General features: G+C 41.1%; 1 protein-coding gene across 1 annotated transcript in view; it reads left to right on the top strand.

The window, feature by feature from the left end:
• The window catches only part of col27a1a (collagen, type XXVII, alpha 1a), an 81,627-nt gene that overhangs the window by 45,902 nt on the left and 8,902 nt on the right, over positions 1-26,823 (top strand). The window contains exons 14-41 of the mRNA XM_074616816.1: positions 784-828; positions 3,360-3,413; positions 4,138-4,182; positions 5,885-5,938; positions 6,308-6,361; positions 7,276-7,329; positions 7,424-7,477; positions 7,811-7,864; positions 8,007-8,051; positions 11,445-11,498; positions 11,582-11,626; positions 11,725-11,778; positions 11,871-11,924; positions 13,666-13,719; positions 14,564-14,617; positions 18,958-19,011; positions 19,251-19,295; positions 19,927-19,971; positions 20,536-20,589; positions 22,649-22,702; positions 23,069-23,122; positions 23,584-23,637; positions 23,735-23,788; positions 23,920-24,027; positions 24,112-24,165; positions 24,284-24,391; positions 24,510-24,563; positions 26,387-26,440. Of these exons, the coding sequence (XP_074472917.1) occupies positions 784-828; positions 3,360-3,413; positions 4,138-4,182; positions 5,885-5,938; positions 6,308-6,361; positions 7,276-7,329; positions 7,424-7,477; positions 7,811-7,864; positions 8,007-8,051; positions 11,445-11,498; positions 11,582-11,626; positions 11,725-11,778; positions 11,871-11,924; positions 13,666-13,719; positions 14,564-14,617; positions 18,958-19,011; positions 19,251-19,295; positions 19,927-19,971; positions 20,536-20,589; positions 22,649-22,702; positions 23,069-23,122; positions 23,584-23,637; positions 23,735-23,788; positions 23,920-24,027; positions 24,112-24,165; positions 24,284-24,391; positions 24,510-24,563; positions 26,387-26,440 (1,566 nt within the window). The remainder of the gene's footprint in view (positions 1-783; positions 829-3,359; positions 3,414-4,137; positions 4,183-5,884; positions 5,939-6,307; positions 6,362-7,275; positions 7,330-7,423; positions 7,478-7,810; positions 7,865-8,006; positions 8,052-11,444; positions 11,499-11,581; positions 11,627-11,724; positions 11,779-11,870; positions 11,925-13,665; positions 13,720-14,563; positions 14,618-18,957; positions 19,012-19,250; positions 19,296-19,926; positions 19,972-20,535; positions 20,590-22,648; positions 22,703-23,068; positions 23,123-23,583; positions 23,638-23,734; positions 23,789-23,919; positions 24,028-24,111; positions 24,166-24,283; positions 24,392-24,509; positions 24,564-26,386; positions 26,441-26,823) is intronic.

Below are 26,823 nucleotides of genomic sequence, written 5' to 3'. Positions count from 1 at the left end.
GTCAAAGTGAAAGCGAAACTTAAAAGCAACACGTTCTAACATGTAAAACTGAATGAAACATCAGGTTTTGAGCCAAACAAAACAACTTTAGGTTTAGGCAACAAAAACACTGTGTTTTGGCTTATTAATACGGATTAATATCTACGTTTCAAAAGTGAAAGTGAAAGTGAACGCTTGTGAACACAAAGACAACTACACGTTGTTGGTTTCACACAGGATGCAAACCCTGTGGAGTCTGACTTCCGCTTTTGCTGCGGTCATAATAATTCGGATAACTAGAGGTCGCTGTTTTTTATGCTTTCTTTTGGTGATCGACCATTTGAATAGATGATAAAACCTACTATTGGGTGTAGCAGGGCCATACTGTCCCACATCTATGGGGCTTATAACCACCCATAATGCCTATTTAATGACCTGATAACAGTCTAATCGGCTGGGATAAGTGGCGCCGATAAGTCACCGAAGTCATTAGGATTCATCCTCTGAGGACCACGAATGTCTGTACAAAATTCTATCTCTTTCATTTTTGGAGGCAGAACGAACCAGCAGTTTTAAAAAAAAAAAAAGCCTCAGTGGGACGATGGGCTCACATCCCCCTCCACCTTCACCTCAGACACACACACACACACACACACATGCACACAGCCCCCTCTCATAAGCTGTGATGAACACTGAGCCACTCTTCTGAGCATGTTTGTTTTAAAAAGAGCCAATAACCCCAGAAACTTGCTCCTTCTCTCTCTCCCTTCATCTCACTGACTCCCTCTCCTCCTCTCTGACTAGGGTGAGCTGGGAGCCCCCGGTCCAAACGGAGTTCTTGGACTTATTGTGAGTAGCAGGTTGTGTGTGTGTGTGTGTGTGTGTGTGTGTGTGTGTGTGTGTGTGTGATTCTGTGCGCGCTCCGCAGTCTAAACATCCTATTTTCCCAGACACTTATTCCAGAAATACATAGCTGTGAAGGACTGTATTTAAATGAAACCGAATACGCCTGCTTAATTGACAAAAAACTCAATTAGCTCTCATCATCATTTACACTGCCAGCCACATCGGTGGGAAACTAACCACACTCTGTAGGTTCTTTACCACTGTAAACATATCCAAAAGAGTGAAAGTGGATGGTTTCTGGAATCTCAGACAGAAGAGAAAGTTATTTTTCGCCTGAATTATGCATTTTGTCCCTCCCACTTCCTGTCTTGACAAGCATGACAAGCTTGACAAGCAAGTGATCCACTGATCAATAACCTTAGCCAGGCGTCTTGTTTTCCTCTTGAATCACTCTCTTATTAGCTATTCTTGAACAGAAACCCCCACCCCACTCCCGCCCATCACCTTGCCCTCCATGCCTGCTCAGCCCGACGACAGCCACATAATTGTGTCTGATTATAACGTCTCCCTGGTTTCTCTTGTCGTGTCCCGTCTTCATCCTCCGCTCGCTCTATTCTAGGCCACCGGTGGTGGTAGTAGGCCTGTAATTGGAGGACTCTCTGATTACAGCTCTGCTCTGAGCTCCGTGTCCTCTGCATCCATCTGACCCCACAGTATACTGTACAGTACACACCAGAGCTGCACTTCAACAATATAAATATACAAACACCCGTCTTTCAGGCCACTGTTGAAGAAGGGAAAGTGTTGTGTGTAGACAACTTATCAAAAACAAGTAGAGCAGTATCATTGTATTTCATTGTTTCTCTTTATCTTTCTCAATTTCTTTCTTTTGCCATATTTGGGAGTTCTGCAACCGGGGTGGCAGTGTAAAATATTTTGACACACGCCATCCTCCTCTTATCCTGCTTTGAAAAGATGGAGTTTGAAAAGGTTGTGTCGCTGGCCAGAATTTAACCTGTGCGCCCCCTGTGGCATGCATTTATAAAAATAACCTAGAAATCTGAATTCAATTAAACACATTAGACAGTATAACATATTGTATTTCTTCATGCATTTCTGCAATTTGGACCGGTAAGCACTGCAAGAAATATGGGGTTGATGGGGACAGCCATAGAAAAGATACCGTTGTTTTTTAGAGGCAAATCACTCCAGTTGAATCTTGAGTACAGCTTTTATATTCTCACTTATTAGAATGCATTTGATTTTCCCGGCTGAAGAAAAAGATAACCTTTCAACCCTCAACACCAAATTTTTTGCAGTATCTAATTCAATAACATCCTCTGTCACACATGCAGATACTACAGTTTTCACACAGAGAAAGCGGCGGAAGAAGTATTCAAATCACTTACATAAGTAAAAGTACTAATACCACACCATAAAAATACTCTACTACAAGTTAAAGTAAGTGCAGATTTTCTAGCAACAATATGTACTTAAAGTATTAAGGTAAAAGTATCAAGTTATGTTATATTATTGGATTATTATATCCGCCAGGAGATTATGTATTTGGGCTTGTGTGTGCATCTCTGTGTCTGTCTGTCCACAGCTAATCTTGCATACTATTGGACCCATCAGCCTATTGAGGTGTTTGTGTTCATTCAGACATTACAGCAGCGGTCGTAGCAGACACACATGGCGACTACTGAGTGCACTTTTCTAGTTTTCACGTGTAAGCGGTACTTTAATGTTGTAACTTAATTGGTCAATGTGGAGGTAATGACTTCTAACTACTGTTATACCTCAAAGCTACCTGTACTTAAGTACAGTACTTGAGTAAATGTACTTGGTTACATTCCACCAAATATTGAAAACAGTGAGTCAAGGCCACCCTGTAGATCTTTGCAAGCAGAAAATGCAGAGCAGCACAGAATGAAAATTAGATAACTACGAGCAGCCTGTGATGCTTTGACAATACAGCCTCTCCTCCTCTCATACACAAGAAAGCAGAAAGTCCAATCAAGTCTTTAATCGGTGTGTGAAATTGGTCCTTACCCAAACAAAATGAAATCCAGTTCTCCCTTGTCATTACAATCTTGTGCTGTCTTTCTTCTGCTCTGGGCCGTGAATCCCAGCGCTGGCTCCTTTTTTTACAGTGGTTGAACAGATGTTACCTCCAGGATTTATTCGTTACATACATACATCGTTTGATTCAGGCTTCAGATGAACATAAATTTGGCTCCAGGCGGCAAAATCTAGTCTTTATCTCTGGAATTTGGTCATATATTATGATCCATTGTTTTGTGTTGCGTGCAATGTGATGGCCGCATGGATAAACCTGGAAGCAAGACAATGAGGCTTATTCTAACAGTATGTTTAATGAATGCCAAACTGTGAACTGAAGTGTACTCATTGTGTGTGTGTGTGTGTGTGTGTGTGTGTGTGTGTGTGTGTGTTGAGAGACATGTGTTTATCTGTACTTTGTGAATGATATCATTGAATCTGAATTTTGTATTTGTCCCTTCTTCTGGCGGCAGGGTGATATGGGACCTTTGGGAGAGATGGGCCTTCCAGGACCTAATGGACTGAAGGTAATCACACACACACGGAAACTGTTACCTTCACATGTCTTAAAGGTACAGTGTGTAGGATTTGGTGGCATCTAGCGGTGTGGTTGCAGGTTGCAACCAGCTGAGTACACCTCCGCTTACTCCTCCCTTTCCAAGACTGTGGTAACGTGAGCCACCGAGTGCAAAACCTTACCATAATAACACGACTTCAGAAGCAACGGAAGTCAGACGGCGGCAGGCGGTACCACGGTTTTGCACTCTTCAGCTCACGTTACCGCAGTTTCACAAGCGTGTCGGAGAACTACGGTGGCCTTCAGGTAACGTAAAAAACATGAAAGTCTCTCTCTAGAGCCAGTGTTTGGTTTGTCCGTTCTGGGCTACTGTAGAAACATGGCGGAGCAACATGGCGGACTGCGTGAAAAGGACCTGCTCCGTATATAGATATGAAGGGCTCATTCTAAGCTAACGAAAACACAAGTTTCAAGTGATTATACATTAATGAAAACATAGAATATTATATTCCATTTCTGCTAATAGATCCCCCCAAATGTTACACTCTGTTCCTTTAACTTGTGTTATCTTGTTAGCATTGCCTTTTAGATATATTAGGTGTTATATAATGGCCAATAAGCAGAGTTTGCACAAAACAGTTTTAGTAGCTGTAGTAGTTCCAATGAGGGTGAATTTTAGGTGAGGTTTAGTTTTGGGGGTCCCTTTCTAACCCATCTGTTGGTGCTTGTTCCAGGGGGTGCCCGGAAATCCAGGAGAACCAGGACTGAAAGGTGATAAGGTGATCTGAATATTCCTGTTATTGGCCCGTGTTTGAGCAGCATGTGATGGATATGTACTCTTTTTGCATCCTATTGTCCAACCTTTAGATATAGAGCATGCTTTCATTAGGTCCCACCTTCAATCACACAGATACAAACTTCTGATGATTTGTTTTACTCACATAAAGCATGAGATGTGACAGGTTTCTCTCATTTCCACTAATATGAGTCCTTCATATGTAATTTCTATGAAATCCATTGTGTGATATGTTGTTTTTTTGGGGGGCATTCAGTAAGGAGGTTGAATAAACCAAAAAAAAATAGTTTGACAATATGGAAATTACGCTTGAGTTAGTTGATACCACTTTCATATCTGTCCACTCGTTGTGAAACTGGAGCCAGGAGACTGATGTGTAGCTTAGCATAAAGACTGCAAACAGAGGGAAGTAGCTAACCTGGCTCCGCCCAAAGGACTTACCAGCACCTCAACAGCTAACTAACTAACTAACACATTATATCTTGTTTGTTTAATTGGCAAAATTGGCTAAGAAATAGTCCTGCACATTTCATTTTTTGTGCAAATTAAAAAAGCGAAAAAGAAAAAGATATAAAGTGTCAATTAATGAGTTGGTATGCAGATTTTGTTCAACCTTTGTACACAGTCAGGCTGTTTCCCCCTGTTTCCAGTCTTTAAGCTAAGCTAAGCTAACCAGCTTTTGGCTCCAGCTCCATATTTACTGTACAGACACGAGAGTGGTAGCAAATCTTCTCGTCTAACTCTTGGCAAGAGGCAAACGAGTATTTCCCAAAATGTCAGACTATTCCTTTAAGTTAACTTTAAATAGGTAGCACCTTTATAAACAATGTTGCTGATTGTTACTGTTTAAAAGACAACGTGAACCAAATATATGGTTGAAAGAAAACTAAAATACATAAAACTGTAAAACATTAAATTGATAATTTAAACAGGAATATATGATTTTGCTTGTCTGAGATCCTCAGATGGGGGGATTTACAACTTAGTGCAGCAAAAACCTGTTCATCCTTTACGAGGCCAGTTCTGGGAACTGCTTAAAATTCCCTGAATCTGAAGAACTGATCGTACTCATAGATTGAATCACAGATTTCAGCCAGCCGTAAAATCTTAAAAGCACTCTTTATTAGCTGTAGTCAGTTGCTGTTTCTCCTCCTATAAGACCAGAAACATGTGCAATACAATGATCAAATCTGGAGGAGATAAAAGCATGAATGACCTCCGGATTTGAAAAGGACAGAAAAGATCTTAGTGATGAGTCAGAGCTGAATAAAACATGACTGGACCACTTTAGTTACTTGAGCTTCTAATGACAGGGCTGAATAAAATAACACACCCACATTATGCACTTTACATTTGTAAGGAAGCTACTCAGACCAGAGTTAAAAGTACTTATTGTCTGTAATTACTAATGTGTTGAATACTGGCTTATTCTACAAGACGTGTGGGTGTACAGGATGGAGTAATTGCCATCAGCGCCTTTCATAAGACAGAATGACGCCACATGAAGAACTTGGCTAATGAAATGAACTAGTGTGTGAATGTTTATAATGTACAGAGCGGTAATTAGTATCGTCTGTTGAGAAAGCTGATTGTGATTGATGAAGTAGGACGTTACAATTCTTCCTAATGTCTTTCCTTTGTCTTTCTTTTCTTCCGTATGTCATCCGTCCTCCTCTCTCTGTCAGGGTGACGTCGGGATTCCCGGAGAGCAAGGGGAGATCGGGTACAGTGGAGACAAGGTAGATCACCACTGCGACACATATGTACATGTCAATGTCCCCGCCCTGCATGCTGCATCCAACACAGAGTTACACAACCTTTGTTGCAGAGCTGTGCCTTTGCAAAATGACTTAGCCAGATGTGTGCTGTCTAGTTTATGGAAATTCTTATGTAAACGCTCCTCATTTGTCTGTGTGTGTAAGCAAAATCTAACCCTTTTAGCATCATAGAACAGAGTGGTCCCAAGAGATAACAGACATACTGAGCAGAGTCATGCTTGTCTAATGTTTTCTAATTCCCTAGAAAAGAAATTATGGTTCTGCTCTTTGCTTCTGAATACTGTCCGTCTGTCTGTCTCAGTTTTCACGTGTTGTGTTTGTATTGGACAGGGCATCCAGGGGGCTCCAGGGTTACCAGGCATCCGTGGGAAACCAGGACCACAGGTTAGCTCTGGCTTTAATTCCCAGAAACACATTAAAATTAGAGCTGGGCGATAATTCAATATGATAATTTATTGTCTTTCAATGGAATCGTATCGTGATTACGTCGACAATTACTTTGTCTAAATTGATAATAACAAGCACTTATTACACGGCTTTGTTGAATACTCGATTCTGATTGGTCAATCACAGCGTTCTTCAGTCTGTTATTTCTTCATAGCAGACCGTTGCTATGTATAACAGACCGTTGCTATGTATAACAGACCGTTGCTATGGTGCAGGTCTGATCTCAGACTCTGGCAGACCGTTTTTGTGTCAAATTATAGATTTCTTAAGTAAGTAGCCGCGTAATAAGCAGGATAATGTACAGCTAGTGGGTCATTGTTGTGAAATAAACCCCTTTAGCGCCCTCATGCATCCCCCTGTCAGGGTTTATTTCACAATAATGACTGGCTCTCAGAAAATCTGATCAAATTCAGTTGAAACCAACTATTGTCTTAATCTGATTAATCTGTATAGTCAGTGTATAGCTGGAAATATTTATTTATTTTTTCTCTATGATTTCCCTTGAAACTGCTATTCTCATTTTGCACTAAAGTTCTTAATTAAATGAGAAAATACTCTAGTATTTAAGTATTTAATTCACACAGGAGTACACAAACATAGGCTTTACCATGTGGTTATTTCATACAGACTATTGAATTACCAGAAAACATGCTATATTGTGATATATACATCATTATCGAGATATGAAATGACCTATATCGGGATAGAAGATTTTGGCCATATCGTCCAGCCCTAATTAATGTTGTAATGATCTTCACATGGAAGTCTCTGCAAGAAAGCGAATATTTCCCCAAAAATATCCAACTATTTATTGAAGACATTTCCCATGTTCTTGTTTGTCTTTGTCACAGGGCAAGCTAGGAGAGAGAGGCCCTGATGGTACATCTGGACCGGCAGGCCCTGAGGTTTGTATTCACATGGCTGCATTGGATGTGTGAGTCTGTATTTCAGGATGTCAATAGAATTTTTTTTATTGATTTTTTTTATTGATCATGACAGGGTTTCCCGGGTGACATGGGACCTCCGGGAGACAACGGCCTGGAAGGACCAAAGGTGAGTAAAACCATCATCTTGTAGTGGTCTACCAACTGATGTATGTTTCAAAACATAAAACAGAAGAAGACAGAGAGTCTAAAATCAATGTACAGCTGAGGCATAAACCAAAGTATTGAACAAATTTGGATTCATCCTCTGAATGTCTGTACAAAACTTCATAGTAATCCTTCCAATAGTTGTTGAGACATTTCAGTGTGGACCAAAGTGGTGGACCGACTGACCAACATTGCCTTCCTTTGAGTTGCACCACTCGTGGCTAAAAATATCTGTGTAAATACAACATTTACCTTTACACATCAGCATTCATTTGACTGCTTTCTACCCATCCAGGGAAAGCTAGGAGCCAGAGGTTTACCGGGGCCACGAGGGGTGCCTGGCTTGGAGGTAAGACTATCAGATGCCGCCCACATCAGAACGACCCCACAGCGCCAAAGGGCATTAAAAGTTTTATGGCACTCTCTTTGCTGAGGGCTGCTTTATGTCCCCAAACATAATTCATGCTAAGATCAATATCATCTGTTTCCAGGGAGACGAGGGCCCGATTGGACCACCGGGCACAACAGGACTGGAGGTGAGTTATAAGATAAACACCTGGTTAAAAGGAGAGAAAGCTGATAACGGGGATCACTGTTACCAGCTTAGTATGTGAGAAAATAACATTCATGTATGTTTAGTCATGGAAAAACATTGACTCTGTGCGTGCACTCATGGAAGCTTGCATGTTAAAGGACAATCAAACCATCTATCGTGTGCATCATTGTGGTTTCATTCCATATCCTTTGTATATCTGTGGTAAACAAATCAAAGAGAGAGACAGGAAGAGACAGAAATTCATCTAAGCCCAGTAGTGGAAGAAGTACTAAGATCTTTTACTCTAGTAAAAGTAGCAAGAAAAAATCCTGCGTTCAAAATCTTACTTGAGTAAAAGTACAAAAGTATTAACATCAAATTAAACTTAAAATATCAATTAATGTGGACATTACTTTAATGTTGCAGCTGGTGAATGTGGGGCTAATTTTCATTGCTTTATATACTGCTGGGTAGCTTAATCCATATTAATACATCATAATTTATTAGTTGATTTATATTGTATTATTAATCTGAATCTGAGAAGTAACTTTCATATCAATTAAGAGTAGTAAAAAGTACAATATGTGCCTCTAAATTGTAATGGAGTAGAAGTATTAAGTAGCATAAAATGGAAATACTCAAGTACCTCAAAATTGCACTTAAGTACAGTACTTGAGTAAATGTACTTAGTTACATTACGCTATTGAATATGGAAACTCAGCTGCAGTGTGAAGCTAAATCTGTTTGCAGCACAACAAACTAATTCACAGTCTTGTATTTAGCAGAACAATGAAATGCTTACATGGTGTTAGCCACCTGGTAACTCTTCATGGTATCAGCCTGCACACACTTTAATAGGTTACTCTATCAAAAAAGTAAGCATAACTACATGCCAAGTATACCTCTCCGTAGTCCTTTAAGACAAGAATACTTAATTATACTTTTCTTAAGTATATCTTGATCAAAAGTACAAGTAGGCCTTTAAGCCAAGTATACTTAGACTTTTCTGTATACTTGTCGGTGTAAGCCAAGTGTACTTAGACTTTTCTGTATCGGTATAAGCCAAGTGTACTTTGACTTTTCTGTATACTTGTCGGTATAAGCCAAGTATACTTAGACTTTTCTTTATCGGTATGAGCCAAGTCTACTTAGACTTTTCTGTATACTTGTCAGTATGAGCCAAGTCTACTTAGACTTTTCTGTATACTTGTCAGTATAAGCCAAGTATACTTATTACACGGTTTTGTTGAATACTCGATTCTGATTGGACAATCACAGCGTTCTACGGTCTGTTATTTCTTTATAGCAGACTGTCGGGGGTTTCTTTCACAACAATGACCGGCTCGCTGTACATTATCCTTTACTTAGAATTTTCTGTATACATGTCAGTATGAGCCAAGTATACTTATGTATACTTTTGTTAAGTATATCTCTGATAACTTCATAAAAAGTAAACTCTCTTATTTTAAGTTTAAAAGAAGTATACTAATAGCACACTTGAATAAACTTTGATAAGGGGTGATCAACATACGGCTCACTCTAAATCACGCTTTTAGCCTTAGCCGCCTATACAGTACGCAGTTTAATTTAATTGCTTAACTTTAATTGTGCATCCAAAAGTTTGTTGTAGCACAGTGAGAGTTAATCTGAATTTTATTTGAGGTAATAAAGTAGGTCATCCTTATGGATTGTTCCTGGTTTGCATCGGAGAGGAAGCCGTAGATATGTATGGTTGGAGTTTTATGGAGGTTATTACGGCTCGTCTCTGGACGATAGTCCTCTCACAACGAAGGACTGCATGCAATCCATAGTGTTGGCCACCAGGGGGTGATAACTGCCATCACCATGTTTATAGGTGGTGAGATTTATAGCTGCCATAAAGTGCTGGAAGATGTTAATGGGTCACTGCAGAAATGAAATATTTGCTGACATTATTTCTTAAATGCTTCATTCTTCACAAAGACCTTTACAATTATAGACATGCTTTCAACCCTTCTCTTCTAACTTTATAATTTGTTTCACTATATCCTACCTGTCTTTCTATCAGTTTATTTCTTCTTCTTCCTCCCCTCCACACTCCCCCTGTCTCCAACCCACTCACTCGTCTCCTCCATCTGAGGGGAAGTGCTGTATGACTCCTTCAGGAGCTGTGATTGATCTCTGGCCAGGTGCCACAAGTCCTTCTCCTCCTCCTCCTCCTCCTCCTCCTCCTCCTCCTCCTCCTCCTCAGCCAGCTGTATTTTAGCTCAGAATGACCCCCTCTCTTTACCTTCTGTCTCACCTTCTCAGTTGCTCTTCATCTCTCTCTCTCTCTCTGTTCTTTCTTGCATTTCTTCCTCTCTTTGGTTAATGCGGTCAGTCGCAGTCATAAATCTAAATCAGGTGAAAAGAAGTCACAAATCCTTCAGCTCATATTAATTCTCATGTTACTATGAGAATCAGCTTTTACTGCAGTGTGCTCCTGAGTGGAATATAGTGTTAGCCTGTACTGTCTTGTGAAAGCTGCCAAACTTTCTGGAGTTAAAACTTTGGAATAGTTGAGTCACTCCTTCTTCAGGAGTTTGGCTTCGACATCTCTGACCTGGAGTTATTGCTGGTAAAAAAAAAAAAAAAAAAGCACTTAGCCCCCCCTCTTAACCCGGGAATTACTGTCTGTGCAAGAGGAACATTACAGTCATTGAACACTTTCACAGCACGCCAAAAAGTACTGTCAGCATTACCTGTACACACAACGCCATTGCACGTTTCAGCGGCATGTACAGTGAGCTGCAACAGCTGTGGACTACTTGCAACACGTTCTCATCCCAACTTGTCACATACCGCCCCTTTGCGTCACTTTACTTTCGGCATCAAAACCACTATAGTTATCCCTGATGTCACTTTAGGATTAGGCAAACAAAGACACTATAGTTAGGTTTAGGAAAGAACTACATGGTTGGGTTTAAAGCTACTACGTTTGTAGAGTAAAAATAACACTGAACGTTGTGAATACGGGACACGAACAGCGGTTTCCTGGATGAAAGCCTTGTGTTTGTTGGACCGGTGTGTGTCTTTTCTCTCTTTAAACTACGTCACCACACTCCCAGTGCACTTTCTTGGAGCGTTTACTGTTGATGGGTTTACATTGTAGTTAATGGAACACCCGTTGCGTTTCATACCGGCGCTAAAGGGGGCCTTGTGCGATAGTACCGAATGCCGAAGGCTGTGACAAAGCCTCTGTATTTGACGCCCTGGGAATGAGAACGGGTTGCAACTTCCCCACTCTCTCCTCCAACTGTCATATCATAGGAAGCAAATCCTTTGTATTCATTGAGAATTTGTGATCAGTGTTAACGATGCGCTAACCGGCAAGTGTATGTCTTGTAATTCACTCTTCATCATTGTCCTTTTTCAGGGTAGAATGGGCAGAAAAGGATTTCCTGGGAAGGTTGGGCCGGAGGGAGTTAAGGTGAATAAAGTCAATACTCACGTTTGAAAAATATTGATTTAACTGTTTTAAACAAATGGTTAGTAATATATTTATCTCTGCAGGGAGAGACCGGCATCACAGGAATAGTTGGAACCATGGGAGAAAGAGTAAGACACACTGACACAGCCACTGCCGCTACCAACCATGTCACTTTTTTTCCACCTGTATCCATTCATCCATCCAACACTGAGTCTGTGTATTTCAGGGTTTGGTGGGTTTCATCGGACCTGTGGGAGAGGCGGGACTGGCAGGAGAGAAGGTAAAATAACTCATTCTTTCCTTATTAATTTATTCACGTGAGTCCTCACAAGGTGACTTTGAAGACTGAATGTTGTGCTTGTGTATATTTAGGGGGATCGAGGGGAGATGGGCCATCCCGGACCAGATGGAGAAAAGGGAACAACGGTAAGACACAAGAGTGAGAGAGAGAGTGAAGTTTTTGCTTAAATATGAGCTTAAACGTTATTTTCCGGGTGTGGTGCCATAAAGAAAATCCTTAGAAATGATCATCTTACACTAAACTACGTGTGATATTCCCATGGGAATATCCTGATGTGTTGGATTAGGTCAATACCGTAAGAATATGCCAAAAGGGAAAGGAGGCACATCACTCCACGGACGATTTAGGACCGTGTTTTCTAAGCGGTGGTTTAGCACTCGGCGAGAGGCCTTTAGCTGGAAAAAGTTGTCACATTGGTTTAAACAAATGAGGAAATAGTCCCAATGGATCATTTCCGATGATTCACCTCCTTGACGGTATTTAATGGCCACAGGAAGACTTCTCATTCTGAAACACCAAATGCTACCGAAAAGAATAAAGATCCATTTTCAGACATCCATTCATATTTTGTCTGGACACCTGAGTGCTCCCAAAGCTCTTGTGTTTCATGGGCCTTTACTCTACCGCTGTCACACGCCTGCAATGCTCTTTCAAACAGAGCGAGTGTCCTCTCTGTCATGTAGTGTCTGTGTCTGATATGGACTGTCTGATGCGTACTGTATGACCGGCTGTACTGGATAAGAATTTAGTCATCATTCTTGCTGAAACAGAGAAGTTTCCTGCTGGCTGGCAGCCAGTTGGATTCCTCTCAGGACGTAACCACACACACATACACACACTTTTATAAGGAAGTTCTCAGCTGCAAAACAGAAACAGACCCTCTGGAAAAGACTGCATCATATAAGGTGAAGGGAGCTGACCAGGCAGACATCGTAACACAGAGCTCATACTGCATGCATTATGATTCTTTTTTCCCGTGAATGCATGAGATCAGAGCTGCCTACTGTGCTATGGGTTTGCGTATTGGATAGATTTTATTGCACTCAGCTGATCTGAGCGGTCTGACTGAAAATACTCCCCATTACATAGTTATGCTTTTACAAATGGTCCGGCCAAAAAACGAGGTCCAATAAAGGAGAAAGAGAAGCAGCCAAAAGCAGTATGTTTTCAGATATAAAATCATCGTCTGCTTTTTCTCTTTTCCCCGTTGTCTCTTATCGTTACAGTTGATTTGCTTTCCAGTGGGCAGAGCTTTTCTGCAGATGTATGTTTGTACTTGTGCTAGTGTGTGTGACGGAAATCCAATTTATTACCTCAAACAAATTCAAGGTGTACGTATGTAGGATTCAGAGTGAGTTTATGAACCAGATTTATTTGCCAAATACGTACATACAAGAAATTTGACTCCGGCTTTTATGCATCTCTCTAAACGTACTTACACAGAAATAGAAAAAGCAGCTAGAGACAAGGACAACAAAGCTGGACAAATAAAGGTTAGGAATAGACAGGACTGTTATGTACACAAGAAGTAGAAAAATAGTTGTAGTGTTCTTTAAGTGTAAACAATGCAAATAAATAAATATATAGATATGATTTGGATAGATATAAACAGTATGTACATGTATACATGTCTATATACTGTATGTACACCGTGTAAGATTTATATTGGCAGTGACTGATGATATGTACATGTTTAAGAATTATAATTATAACAGCAGTAGTGGATATTTTGGTGTTAGAGGTGTTTGTGTCTTTAAAAAAATGTCACATTGGTATCATCATATCATGGTATCATTTGTATACTACTGTTTTGTCTCAGCTGTAATCTATGTACTGTGTGTGTTTGTGTCTGTGTACATATGATAGGGTCACCCAGGGACACCAGGTGTGACCGGGCCTACAGGACCACCAGGAAGACCAGTAAGTCACCACTCTTTTGCTAATTTTGCATTTTTCTTCCTTGATGATTTTTGCAGATGGTCGTGTTTAGTCAATGAGCTGTATGGTTATCAACATGTGGGTTTTTTATCTGAGCCTTAGAGCAGCAAGTATGGCTGCGTCAGAGAAATGATAGCTAAAAGAACAAATGAAGACAAGGCGAGTTTATTTATATAACACATTTCAGCAACAAGGAAATTCAAAGCACTTTAAATACAACATTAAAAGCATCAAGAAACATATTATAAAAGATAGATAGAGGATACAATTAGTGACCTAAAGAATCCACTAAACAGCAAACTGTGGGTTCCTCACTTTATGATGATCATAGGATTAGAGGAACAAAGGTATCTTTGAGGAAGTGTTTCTGTGGTATCTGTTTAGATGACAGTAGTCCGCAGTAAAGGTTTCCCTGAGCATGATGAGAGCTGGCAGCCTCCTGCTGAACCTGCATTACCCTCCTGTCAGTCAAAAGCGCAACACCTATAACCAATTAGAAGCTGCCTCGGCCTCCCCTCGCTCTGTCCCTGCCACGGTCAGGTTTGACAGAGTGCGGGCGGAGCGCTGGTTGAAGGAAGGGGCCACTGAGCCACCAAAACAAACATAAATATGGGGCTCTGGGGTGCAGCAGGACAGGAATCCAGAGCAGGCTCTTTAATTGGTGTGAGTGACAGATCTAACAACAAACCCCGTAGTGTGTTCCCGAGGTCAGGCTGCCTCCCTGGGTCAACAACCAGGGGGCTCTGTGCTCTGTCAGGGTGAACCTTCGTTTTATCTCTCCTTCCCTTTTTCCTTCCCCCTTTCCCCCTTTTCCTTTGTTCATCAGGGCTCTCCTGGAGCGGCAGGCCCAGCCGGTACCAGAGGACCCAAAGGCTTACGGGTGAGTTTGAAGTTTCACACCTGCTGTTTTTGCAGCTTAGCTGTTGTGCATCATAGTTCACAGCCCTTAAGAACAGACCATAAACTCTGTAAAAGAGTTTAGATACGCATCACTTTAGTGCTTTTTGTGCATGCTGTAATGTGTGTCTACAGGAGCCATGTGCCACCGCTGTTGTTGAGCCGTTGGAAAAACTTTAGTGGGTGAACATAATGAAGTGATATGGAGCTGCCTCTGAACTGAGGTCATGTGTGTTTAACGGACACGGCCGCTTGCATAACACGCTCTCGGGTTCAGAGTCAAAGCATGAGTCTGTTCCGTCCTTTTCAGAAGTCACTGCTCATTATAGCTGCGGAGAGAGCTCCAGTGATGTCAAACAAACAGCTCTTTTTTTTTTTATTCCATATAAATGGAACAATGACTGCTAGTTGAAGGAAGGCCCCTCCGTCAGTCCAGCTACATGACATATGTCCTGGAAAAATGTGAATGTGGCTTCTCTGGAGGTTGCTTTGCAGATAAATTTAGGAAACTGGGGAAACGTGATTTATGGGGGGATTAGCAAAGCAAAGTTTTCATTCTTGGTTAGCAGATGGATCCAAACTCATAAAACATCATTCATAAAAAACCACAATAGCAGCTTTTAGTCCCGTAACCTTTTTAGAATCAGCCGTGGAAAGAAATACAACTTGTTTTATATTTTTCCGAAATGTGCTTAACTTTTGAAAGATGATGATGGAATTTTTATGACATTTCTTTGTCATTTTTCACACAGTAGTATCCACCTGATTCAGACTTTTAATGTCTGAAAGCCTGCAGTGGGCTCGTTTCACATAAGCATTACATTGAAACCATCACACTAAACATCACTGTTGCAGTTTCAGCAGTAAAATGATAGCTCATATGATACTTAAATGAACTTAAAGCTAGGGTTGGTAATTTTAAGAAACTAGCAAGAGTACGCTAGATTTTTAAAAATGTATCCAAACCAGTGTTGCCAACTCTTTTCCAATGAAAGTAGCTAGCAGCACTAGCTCCAAAGGTCTAAGTAAACCTAGTGAGAAAGTCACCAAGTCACCAACACTGACAGCCCGTCCCATGGTGTTCCACCAGAAGTGGCGGGACTTCACCTCTCTATAACAAAAAGTGTTTTGTAAAAAGATTACCAACTCTAGCTTCAACATAATGAGAATTTAGATTCTCATTAACAGGACAAGCCCACCTCACCTGTGATTTGAATTTACTGTAGATACAGACGCCAGTAATCCCCTGAGGTGTGTCAAATTATAGCTTTGCAGTCTTGCTAAAAGTGAAATCGTTTACAACTCCAGAGTATTTTGTGAGACATGAAAACAACAGCTCCAATTTGAGATGCTGAATACCACCAACATACATTTTAGGCTTCTGGAACAACATACAGCAAATAAACTATTGTTCACTGAGGGTATTAAAGTGGATGCCAAGAGAATCTAGTGGCAATAATTAATGACGATGATTGATTCTGACAATGATGATGACAGCTGTAACTATGGCAATGACGCAGGACACAGTAAACTTGATGTCAGCTGACACACCTCAGCTTCTGCTGGCGATGTAGTAATATCCTCTGTCCTTTATGTGCTCCCTCGTGGAGTTCAGACCCTGCCGCCGAGGTTTTTAAAAGATGTCTTTTATTGCTATGGTCCAGCGAGCCAGCTGGAAAGTGGGATAAAATCGCATCGAGCTTCTCTGTCTGAGGCGTCCATGGGAGATGGGCTTTGCTGCGGTTGGCCCTGGACACGCTCTCATGTCTCAAGCTGTGTTTTCAATTAATACTAATGTCTGCAGCTTCCAGTGCCAGTAAATCTGCCTCCTGCTCCGTGACTTATGTTGGGCAGTCCAAGCTGAGAAACCTGAGTGTTGCAAGCCAGAAGACTTAAAGTAGAGAGGTGGTTCAACCACAGACACACACAGTCATGTCTCCCCAACCACACAAGCTTTGTCTGCACAAGAAAGAATTTAAGTTTTCATATACAAACAAAATTCCCCTTTCTTCAGTGTCACTAGTAAACAATACATGGATTTCATTTTAAAGATGCCAAGAGGGTGAATTCACTCAGTGAGTTAAAAACTAAAACACTATGAAGTCGAGGTAAAGACGGACAGTTTCACATGCCCAGCATGAAGGACTGTGTCATTCATACATCCTATTGCTAAATGAGACCGTATACAACATTTACACAGATTTAAACACCATATGTCTTTTGGCTTGAGGCACAAGGCCTTACTGTTGACAGCAGCGTAACATCTGGCCTCCTTCTCAGAAATATTGGCACTGAACTGTTTTTTAACATGGAAATATTGTGGAGTCAGAGACCAGATATAAATCTGCATGTTGACATCAGACCAGCTAGGAAGCTGGTACCACTATCGTCTCTGTTTTTTCTGTGTTTATGTTTTATTTGCTTGTATGAAAGCCTATTTTAACTTGTGGATGTCAGCCATGAGGAATCATCAATCTGACTAACCGTTAGGGATGGGGGGAAAAAATCAATGAAGCATAGTATCGCGATATTTTGCGTGGCAATATTGTTTCGATACACGGACGTCAAGTATCAATCTTTTATTATTAGGGCTTTCAATCTATTGCAATAGTTAATTGCGATTAATAGCAAAAAATGGCCATGACACTTTTTCCTCGCCAAAATTTAGCGTTTGGAGTTTTAGTTAGCCTCTTTTGCGCGGAGGAGTTGGTATGGTAATGGATTTCTTAGGTTTTCTAGTTTCATGTGATATCAGCATCGTCACTCTAGCTTTAAAACTGAACCTGCTACAACCTCCGAAAGATTGAATAGCGGCGGGACCGACAGCAGCTCATTGGATTTTTAAGAAGTTAATAAAAAATCGCAAGTTGCGTTAATGTGTTAAAGAAATTAGAAAGAAAATTCCGTTAACGCGTTATTATCGTTAACTTTAACTGCCCTTTAAAAACTACAAAACCTAAGGAATCCATTAGTACCAATCATGTCATGTTAACTTGCTGGGAAGAATGCAAAATAACGCTCCAAAGATGCGCTAAATGTTGGTGAGGAAAAACTGGCATGATCAATTTAAAAAGGGGTCCCTTGACCTCTGACCTCAAGATGTGCATGAAAACTCTGAGATGAACAAAGTGAAAACTGTGTTTTATTATATAAAGCAGATGTTGACAACCTGCATAATTTGCAGTTGAAAAACGGTAATATAGTGCAATATATCTCATCGCAATACTCAGCATATCGCAATAAGATGGTATCATGGGGCCTGGTGATTCCCACCCCTACTAACCCTGCTTTGTATCTAATAACTCCTCATGACGTCTGACCTACAAATCCTCAGCTAATGTTTTCCATATTGAAGAGCATATTAATCTCATCATCCCTCCCTCTCGGCGGTTCTATTGAGCTGGTTTAAGTAGATGTTTTGGATTGTTTTTTAAATCATGATCCCGTTGTTCCTTTTTCTGCCTTTGTTTGAAACGTCTGTTACAAATCAATGCAATTCAGTTTAATCAATTAACTTTGAAGCATTATATTTTGAGTGAACGTGTTTTTCCGTGGCCTGACATATTTTCCCTACACATCGGTTAATCCGGCTATGTAAACGCAAGCAGTGTGTAGCAGGTACCCCAGACAGGAATGTTAATGAGCGCTGCTTATCCAGCTCTATGTATAATAGGCTTATAGCACTTCAGCTAGTGGCGTTCTCAGTGGGGCCAGACTCCCACTGGGCCCAGTCATCAACCGCTCACACAACAAGGCTGCCTGTGTGGCTGTGTCATGTTATATCTGCTTTCTCCTGATCTTCAGAAAATCACTTTTTATTTATAGTCACCGTTAGCGAAGATTTTATCAGATTATCTGAGGATCTTCACAGCGTCAGTGAGCCAGCATCTTCCACTGTATAGATGACAAAGGTTGTGCAGGTGCAGAGCAGATCGACTGTATTGGTCCACTGCCTGCCTCCCATTTATTATCAGTGCTCACTGGACTAGCAGGCCTTTAAGCACTTACGATTGATTATGTTTGACAGTTGTACCCATGTAATCTAAACAGTCAGACTGCTCTGACAGCGTGTGTGTGTGTTTAAGTGTGAACAGTATGTATCTGTGTGTGCCCTGATTATTAAAATAATGCAACTTTCACCGCCATGTGTGACCTGTAGCTATTTCTACACTGTCCTTGTATGCTCACATTTTACTCACACTGCCTCTGGCATGGGGGGGTATTATTGGCATCAACTGAGATGTTTATTTACAGTGTGTTGTGGCTGTCTGGCTGTGTTGCAGTGACCTCTGTTGGTGAAGTGACAGCTGTCTTGTGTTTCAGGGAGCGATCGGGCCTGACGGTCCAACAGGAGAGATGGGGTTAGAGGGCAAGGCGGTAAGAAGTCTGACCTGATTGCATGAATTTATTGGAATTTCCTTGTTGATATATAAACATTCACAAAGTCAAGCTGTGCAGACACAAGAGTAGTGACCATAAAGTAGCATTTAATAGTGTAAAAGTTATATCCTGTGCACCAAAAAATAGCAAGCTGCACATCTTCTCCGTCCACTCAGAAGGCAGGAAATATACTGTCTCAGCACACGGCTATCTCTCATCCTTTCCTCTCTCGACAGGGTACTGACGGTCCTCCAGGAAAATTAGGTTTCCCCGGACCACAGGTAAAGCACTGGGATACTTTTCTACTTTTCCACTCCTTCCTCTCATATATTTTATGGTGGTTATGTTCCTCTGGAGAGGCAAAGCATCAAATTGATTTAGAAGACCTGCATGATACCAGCAGTGTGGAGGCCCACAGTCAGATACAACGTATTAGGAGAGAGAGGAGAGAACTGTCCTTGGAAGGTTTCAACACACTGTGGGACAGATTTATGTACATGACAGTTGAACACAAAGTTATCTGCATGGCTTATTGGAGGAATTTGAGAATATTTACTCCACGTCTGGAAATTATTTGGGCATATATCGCTGAAAATGCTAATGATCTTTATGTATAGAAAGGTTGTAGGGGTCAATTCATTAACTTACGGGGAAATAGAAAGAGAAGGAGAAAGACATGACAAAAGAAAAGATTGTAAAAAAGAAAGCTTTTACAGTATCTTATCAACAAGTGCCCTTGCCATTACTCAGTGAAAAGCAAGTTAACGTTTAGTGGCCACACAGCCACAACTCTCTTCCCCTCTTTGTTTTGTGTTGTATAATGGTCAGATGTTGTTGTTATGAATTATTATTACATAAATAACATGTCTTTATTCTGTCTTACATATTCTTCCTTTCATGGTGTCCTTACAGGGGAAGATCGGAGAGTCAGGGGACGTTGGGCCTAAAGGTTTTCCTGTGAGTTCACTTTGCTCATACATAGAATTATCTTTATTATTATTATCTATTATCAGCTTTCTTGAATACTCGATTCTGATTGGTCAATCACGGCGTTCTACAGTCTGTTAATTCTTTATAGCAGACTGTTGCTATGCATAACAGACCGTTGCTATGGACACAGTTCTGATGTCATACTCTGGATGACCATTTTTGCATCAAATTATTGATTTCTTAAGTAAGTAGCCGTGTAATAAGCAGAATAATGTACAGCTAGCTGGTCATTGTTGTGAACTAAACCCTGACAGGACTTTGCAGGACTCCGCGAAGGAATGACGAGCTCGCTGTCCATTATCCCTTACATAATAAATATCTACTATTTAAGAGACTTGGATGCACAGATGGACCCCAAAACAACAAGCTTTATATTGCATATTGGAATCAAAAAGTCATTGTATATTCTGTTGCTGATGGTATCAAAACTCAAACCTTCTTAAAAACGATTTGTGTATGAAGTGCTACATGAATGTGAGATGATGTTTGATCATGTACATGTATTGAACCCACTTATCCTTCTGTCTCCAGGGTATCCAAGGGCCCTCAGGACCTCCAGGGGACAAGGGAATAGCAGGCGAGCCGGTACGACCGTCCAACCCTCTCTCTTTTCCACATCTTCTCTGCATCTTTACCCCTCTCACACCTTGACATCCTCACCTGTCTCCGTCTCTCTCCTTTCTCTCCTTCGTTTTTTTTTGTTTAGGCCCGATCTTTTGCGGTATTCTTACTCCAGCTCATCAAACTGCTCCTCTCCCTTTTTCACAACCATACTTACTAGTCTTATTAAATTCTCTTTGGCAACAAACAGCACCTTGGTTCCCTCTGCCTAGCCCTGTTAGCTCCAAAATATCATAGCCAGGAGGACGTTAATGAGACATATTGAGTGCTTATTAAAATATATTTGCCTCTATTAAATGTTTCCTCCAGAGCATCCAGAGGCTTGTCTCATCCCTCACACATCTGCTCAGTAGTGGCAGGAGAGTGAACTGAAGAAAGAAAGAAAAAAGCTTATTAATAGAACTGCTAAATTGCTGAACTCGCAGGGAAAATATATGCGCTTATTACCATGATGGATAAAAGCTTTACTGTAAAAGGTTTTCTTCTTGTGGTTTCATTTGATGCACACTAAAAGAGGCAGAACAGAAACAGATGGATCACCAATATTAGAGACAGGCACACGTTCTCTTTGTTTTCATTGGTACGAATGAATCACAGGCTAATATTCTCCTGTTTCCAATTAAATACAACATGGATCTCTGGTTATTACTATCTCAACGGCACACTCAGGCAGCTGAATGGAGTTTACTTCATGCAGCAGACTGTTTATACCTACAATAGTGAAGACAAATATTATGAGAGAGACAATGAATTTCAAATATATTTAGTTTTTAAGTGCTGCAATTATTATTTTGAAGGTGCTCTATACGATATCCAGAGCATTAATAAACAAACAACTATTTGCTATGTAAAGATATAGAGGAGTAATGTCTACCTGAGCAGAGAATGAAGTCTCTCTCCCTCTTTGTGTGTTGTAATCAGAGTTTATCCTTGCCTAGCTAGCTCACGGCTGGGTTAGGGTTAGGTTAAGGGTCCTGCACCTCCTCATGGCTCTGTTTTCAGGCTTGAGAAAATCTATCCCGTGACGGGAGACTTTGGCCAATCACAGGTCATTTCAGAGAGTTCCTATTGGCTGTGCTCCGGTTGGTGGGCGGTGCTTGGTATTTCCTCAAGAGATCTCAACACGGCTGCTGGGTCACAAACATTCTCATTTTACAGCTAAACAGTACACTACAAGATGTTTCTGAAAACATTTGAGGAGAGAAAAAGGCATTACAGTAACAGAATATTGATTCATATTTGATCAGCGCTGCCTAGTTTGACCGTTTGATCAGAGTTTGCGAGTGATTGACTCGTGGCTCTCATAGATCGAAGCTGGACGGCAGACTCCAGATCAGCTCTGACTGGTTGTTTTCCTCCGGTCTGTGAAATTTTGCAGATGCCGTTAGGAGCACCGGAGGACACAGAGGCTCATGATTGTTTTCAGATTACCTGTCTCATGTACTACTGTCAGGATATAGTGACCGTTTTATACCCACTGCTGCTTTAACATGTTTTTAACAGTATTTTTAACCATAGTAGGAGGACAAAGTGGAGTTTCCCAGCAACCGTCTATATATATGAATCCTCTCTTATATACATTGTTCAAAATCACCTTTTCCCCTCCTAATCACTCTCCATTGTCTCATCTCTTGTGCTGCACAGCTGCTTTCACTGATGAGACACTGAGCCCTTTTCTTTGCAATATGAATTAAAGACCACACAGGTGACTTCAGTTATACCATCACTATTGTTTGGACTGGATGCAAGTCAACCAGGGACCAAACATTATTCATATGCACTGAGATTAGGAAGGATTCATGGCAAAGTGTCAATGCTTTAGAAGCATAATTAGTGACACAGTTAGTCACTGCTTTCAGAGCCAAACTATGTACAGATGGTTTACTGATGTATCTGCTGTTGGCTCATCCTCAATCAACATTTGCCAGAGATTTCCTGTTTTTTATACTTATTAAATGAGATCTGATGTTGATTAGCATTTTTAGCGCATTATTATTTAACCATGTGTGTTGTCATCTCATAGGGACCATCTGGGCCACCAGGGACTGTGGGACTCTTGGGAGAAATTGGTCAAAAGGTGAGACATTTTGCAAACACACACTCACATGCATGCATATTCCACGTGGATAAGGTCACTGGCGTTCATCCGCACACACACACCGACGCACACAAAGGGTATTGTGAAGACTAAATGATTAAATATGTGACATCTGTTGTTCACCCTGCCCCAGTGAATCAATAATGCTCTCTGATTGAAGTAATCTGTCCAATTAAACTAATTAACCCACATTACAAAGGTGTTCTTTTCCTCTCATGACAATACGTAATGGAACTCACCCCTGACATATCGTGCATATCTAATGCCAAAGACTCATTAGCTCTTCATTTTCGTCCAGAACCTTTCAACATTTTCCTTTCTTTCATCCTCTACGTGTTTATAAAGGGTCCTCCAGGCAAGGCGGGGGAATCAGGACTGTCAGGCGAGCCAGGGGAGAAGGTGAGACAATATATTGTTTAGGGCTGCAACTAATGATTATTTTCATTATTGATTAATGTGCCGATTATTTTCTAGATTAATCGATTAATCGTTTTTTCTATAAAATGTCAGAAATCCATCCCAGTTTCTCAAAGTCCAGGGTCTTTAAATGTCTTGTTTTGTCAGTCCAAAACACAAATATATTAAGTTTAATATGATATTTAACAGAGAAACGCAGGAAATCTCCATATTTGAGAGCATGTTCTGCCCTTTTTTGCATAAAAAATTACTTTAACGATCAATTGATTATCAAAATTGTTGGCAATCTTCGCAGCTCTAATATTGTTGCAGTTTATTAACGTTCACCTTAAAGTTTAATATAACATTTTGCATGCCAAAATAACATCTAAAACTACATTGATTAATATCAAACAAATGCACAAGACAGATGCTCATGTGTTTTGTATCTGTGTGTGTGTCAGGGAGCCATTGGACCTGCTGGGAACATCGGAGAGCAGGGACTAATGGGACAGCGGGTGCGTTTATCAGCATTAAACTATCAGATATCTGTAACAGATGGAGCTGTTCATTTCATTAACATCTGTTTATGTGTATATGTGTGTGTGATAACAGGGAGAGCCAGGCCTAGAGGGAGAAGCTGGTCAAGCTGGTCCCGATGGAGTCAAGGTGGCATGTTACTCAAAATGTCCTTGATGTTGTATTATAAAGATACATATGGAGATATCAATTCCAAAACCATATACTGCACTAGTAATCATAACTTAAATAGAGTCATGTCCTTATGTGCATATGCTCAGGGTGAAAAAGGCGACATGGGTCAGGAGGGCGACAACGGAGAAAAAGGTGAAATTGGGCTAAAGGGAAAGGAGGGCCCACCTGGAAATCCTGGACTCAACGGCGTCAGAGTAAGTGCTCTGTCTTTTTGGTCAAATTCATGCACGCAAACTGACTTTCTTAAGCTGTTTCCTGATTTAGTTTTCTCTCCGAAGGGTCCAGAAGGGAAACCTGGCAAAATTGGGGAAAGAGGCAAACTCGGGTCAAAGGTATTAACATCAAATCATCCCTAATGGCAGTTTAATCCTCCAGAAACCAAAAGCATTCAATGACGTAGAGATACTGTGTGGTCAGCTGTTCTGTAACTCATCCTTTGTGTATGTTTAGGGTGCCAAAGGTCCTCTAGGTCACCTTGGGGAGACCGGGACAGTGGGGAAGATTGGACCACCAGGTTTTGTTGGGCAGAAGGGGTCCAGAGGAACCATTGGACATGTGGTAAAGTGGAACAGTAATGATATACATATTTATCATTCATTTTTTAAATCATAAACAGTTTTCTAATGTTCAGAATTAGGTTTAGTGTGACTGAAGACACAACATTTGTCATCTTTAGGGAGCTCCTGGTCGAATGGGTCAACAGGGGGAACCTGGTATTGCAGGTTATGAGGTAAGATTTGCTTATTATAAGTAAGTGTCTGCATGTGGATGGACATTGAACACTAAAGTCACAGTCTGTAGCATTTCGGGGGATCTATTAGCAGAAATGGAATATAATATTCATGTTTTATTAGTGTATAATCACCTGGTCACCCTACCAGGTGTCTCACTTTACGAGGGACTGCACAGCATTTTTATCCCTTATTGTCCCACGTCCCGCATATTTAGACGATGTCCCACATTTTCATTGGCTCTAGTTTTCAAACCACTGCAGGACAGACGTTTGTTTAAAATCAGGCTTTTATCCAATTGGCTGTGAAGAAAGCAGGGAAGGTTGTCATCATGGCGCTGAGTTTGCTGTCAAACTGCGCACAAGTGGGTCAAGTGCAGGTTAACATTTCACCGTCTTTGCAAAGCTACGCCCAACGGAGAAAATTGCGAGTCACCGCAAAGTCACAAGCTATGCAGATTTAGGCCAAATATGATGGAAACTACCACAAAGAAAAGGAAGAGCAGCTACAACAAAGACTGTGAAACTATTTATAAGTATTTATAAGCCGTCGGAAGGCGATTCTCTGAGTTTTTTGTGAAATTTGCCAGTTATTTTTCAGTTTCACACGGGGGGAATACGACATGAAGCGACACAGTTCATGTTCAGTTAGATAGACATTATATCAAAATTTAAGACTACCTCTCAGCCTTGGTGACGTGTCCCACATTGTCCCACACAAACATACTTTTTGTCCCACATTTGGTTTGTTGGGATCTGGTCACCCTACCTGAAACTAAGAATTGTTGTGTTTTCGTTAGCTTAGAATGAGCCCTTCATATCTAGATAGAGAGCGGGTCCCAAGGCCTATTGAAAGGAGGCCGGGACATGAGCAGGCACGGGTCTTGGGGTAAGGGGTATAACACATGAGCAGTGTAACTGAAGCTGCAGTTGTGCGTTGCGATTGGCTCAATTTGGGCGAGTGCAGACCAGATTTTACTGCGCATGTGTTGTACCCCAAAGATATGACGCATTGATGACACGTGACCCAGCCTTCTTCAATAGGCCTTGGCGGGTCCTCTTCACAGAGTCCATCGTGTTGCTCTGCCATGTTTCTACAGTAGCCCGGAACGGACAAACCAAACACTGGCTCTAGAGACAGACTTTAGCGTTTTTACGTTACCCGAAGGCCACCGTAGTTCTCCGACACGCTTGTGAAACTGCGGTAACGTGAGCCGCAGAGTGCAAAACCGTGGTACCGCCAGCCGCTGTGTGACTTCCGTTGCTCCTAAAGTAGTGTTATTATGGTCAGGATGGCCTCTGAGCGAGGCGAACAGAGTTACCACGGTTTTGCACTCGGCGGCTCACGTTACCACAGTCTTGGAAAGGGAGGAGTGAGCAGTAGGGTACTCAGTTGATCACAATCTGCAATCACACCACTAGATGCCACCAAATCCTACACTGGTCCTTTAAAAGAATTAAAAGGAAAAGGAGCAAATCACATTTGAGAAGCTGGGACCATGAAATATTTTTGCTTGAAAAATGACTTCAATGATAATCAAAATAGTTGACAATTTATTTTATGTCAATCAATTAACTGACTAATCGTTTCAGCTGTACTTGAACATTTTCACACATCTTAATTTGTAAAGTAACTAGTAACTAAAGCCGTCAAATAACTGTAGTGAAGTAAAAAGTACAACATTTCCCTTTGATGAAGAGGAAAGTACAGCAGATGCCGCCAAATCCAGTACACACACTGTCCCTTTAAACGAGCCTGTTATGGTTATTTGCATTCGGTGTATCATTTCACATGACATAATTTCTTGTGTCTGTCTTTGCAGGGTCATCAGGGATCACAGGGCCCCATGGGGTCTCCAGGAACCAAAGGTGAAAAGGTACACCTCGTTCACTTTATGTGCAACACTGATCTCTTTTTCTTCCTCTTTATCTGTTACCAGTATATCCCAGCACCAGTCTGGATTGACCACAAATCACCTCAAAGTGGATCAATAACACCAAATGCTTTTCACTGAGCTATGAAACAAGCTTCTTAAAATGTACCTCTCTGTAAGCAGCTCGTACTGATCAGCCTTCATCAAAGACAATGTTAATAGATTTGGGCTTTTATTACCCTCAGAGTCAGAGAGAAGTGATTTTACACGCATGGGGATGTTGTTAAGTTTATCTCATCATGATCAGCCACGTGAGCGGATCTAAAAGAAGGCGAACTTTCCCTCATTTTAGGGGAAGTTTCAAAAGCGAGATACTGTACTGTGTT

Source organism: Sebastes fasciatus, chromosome 19, assembly GCF_043250625.1.
Source record: "Sebastes fasciatus isolate fSebFas1 chromosome 19, fSebFas1.pri, whole genome shotgun sequence".
Classification (NCBI taxonomy): Eukaryota; Metazoa; Chordata; class Actinopteri; order Perciformes; family Sebastidae; genus Sebastes; species Sebastes fasciatus.
Note: the sequence above shows the minus strand (reverse complement) of the source record. Positions and strands in the feature narration are given on the sequence as shown.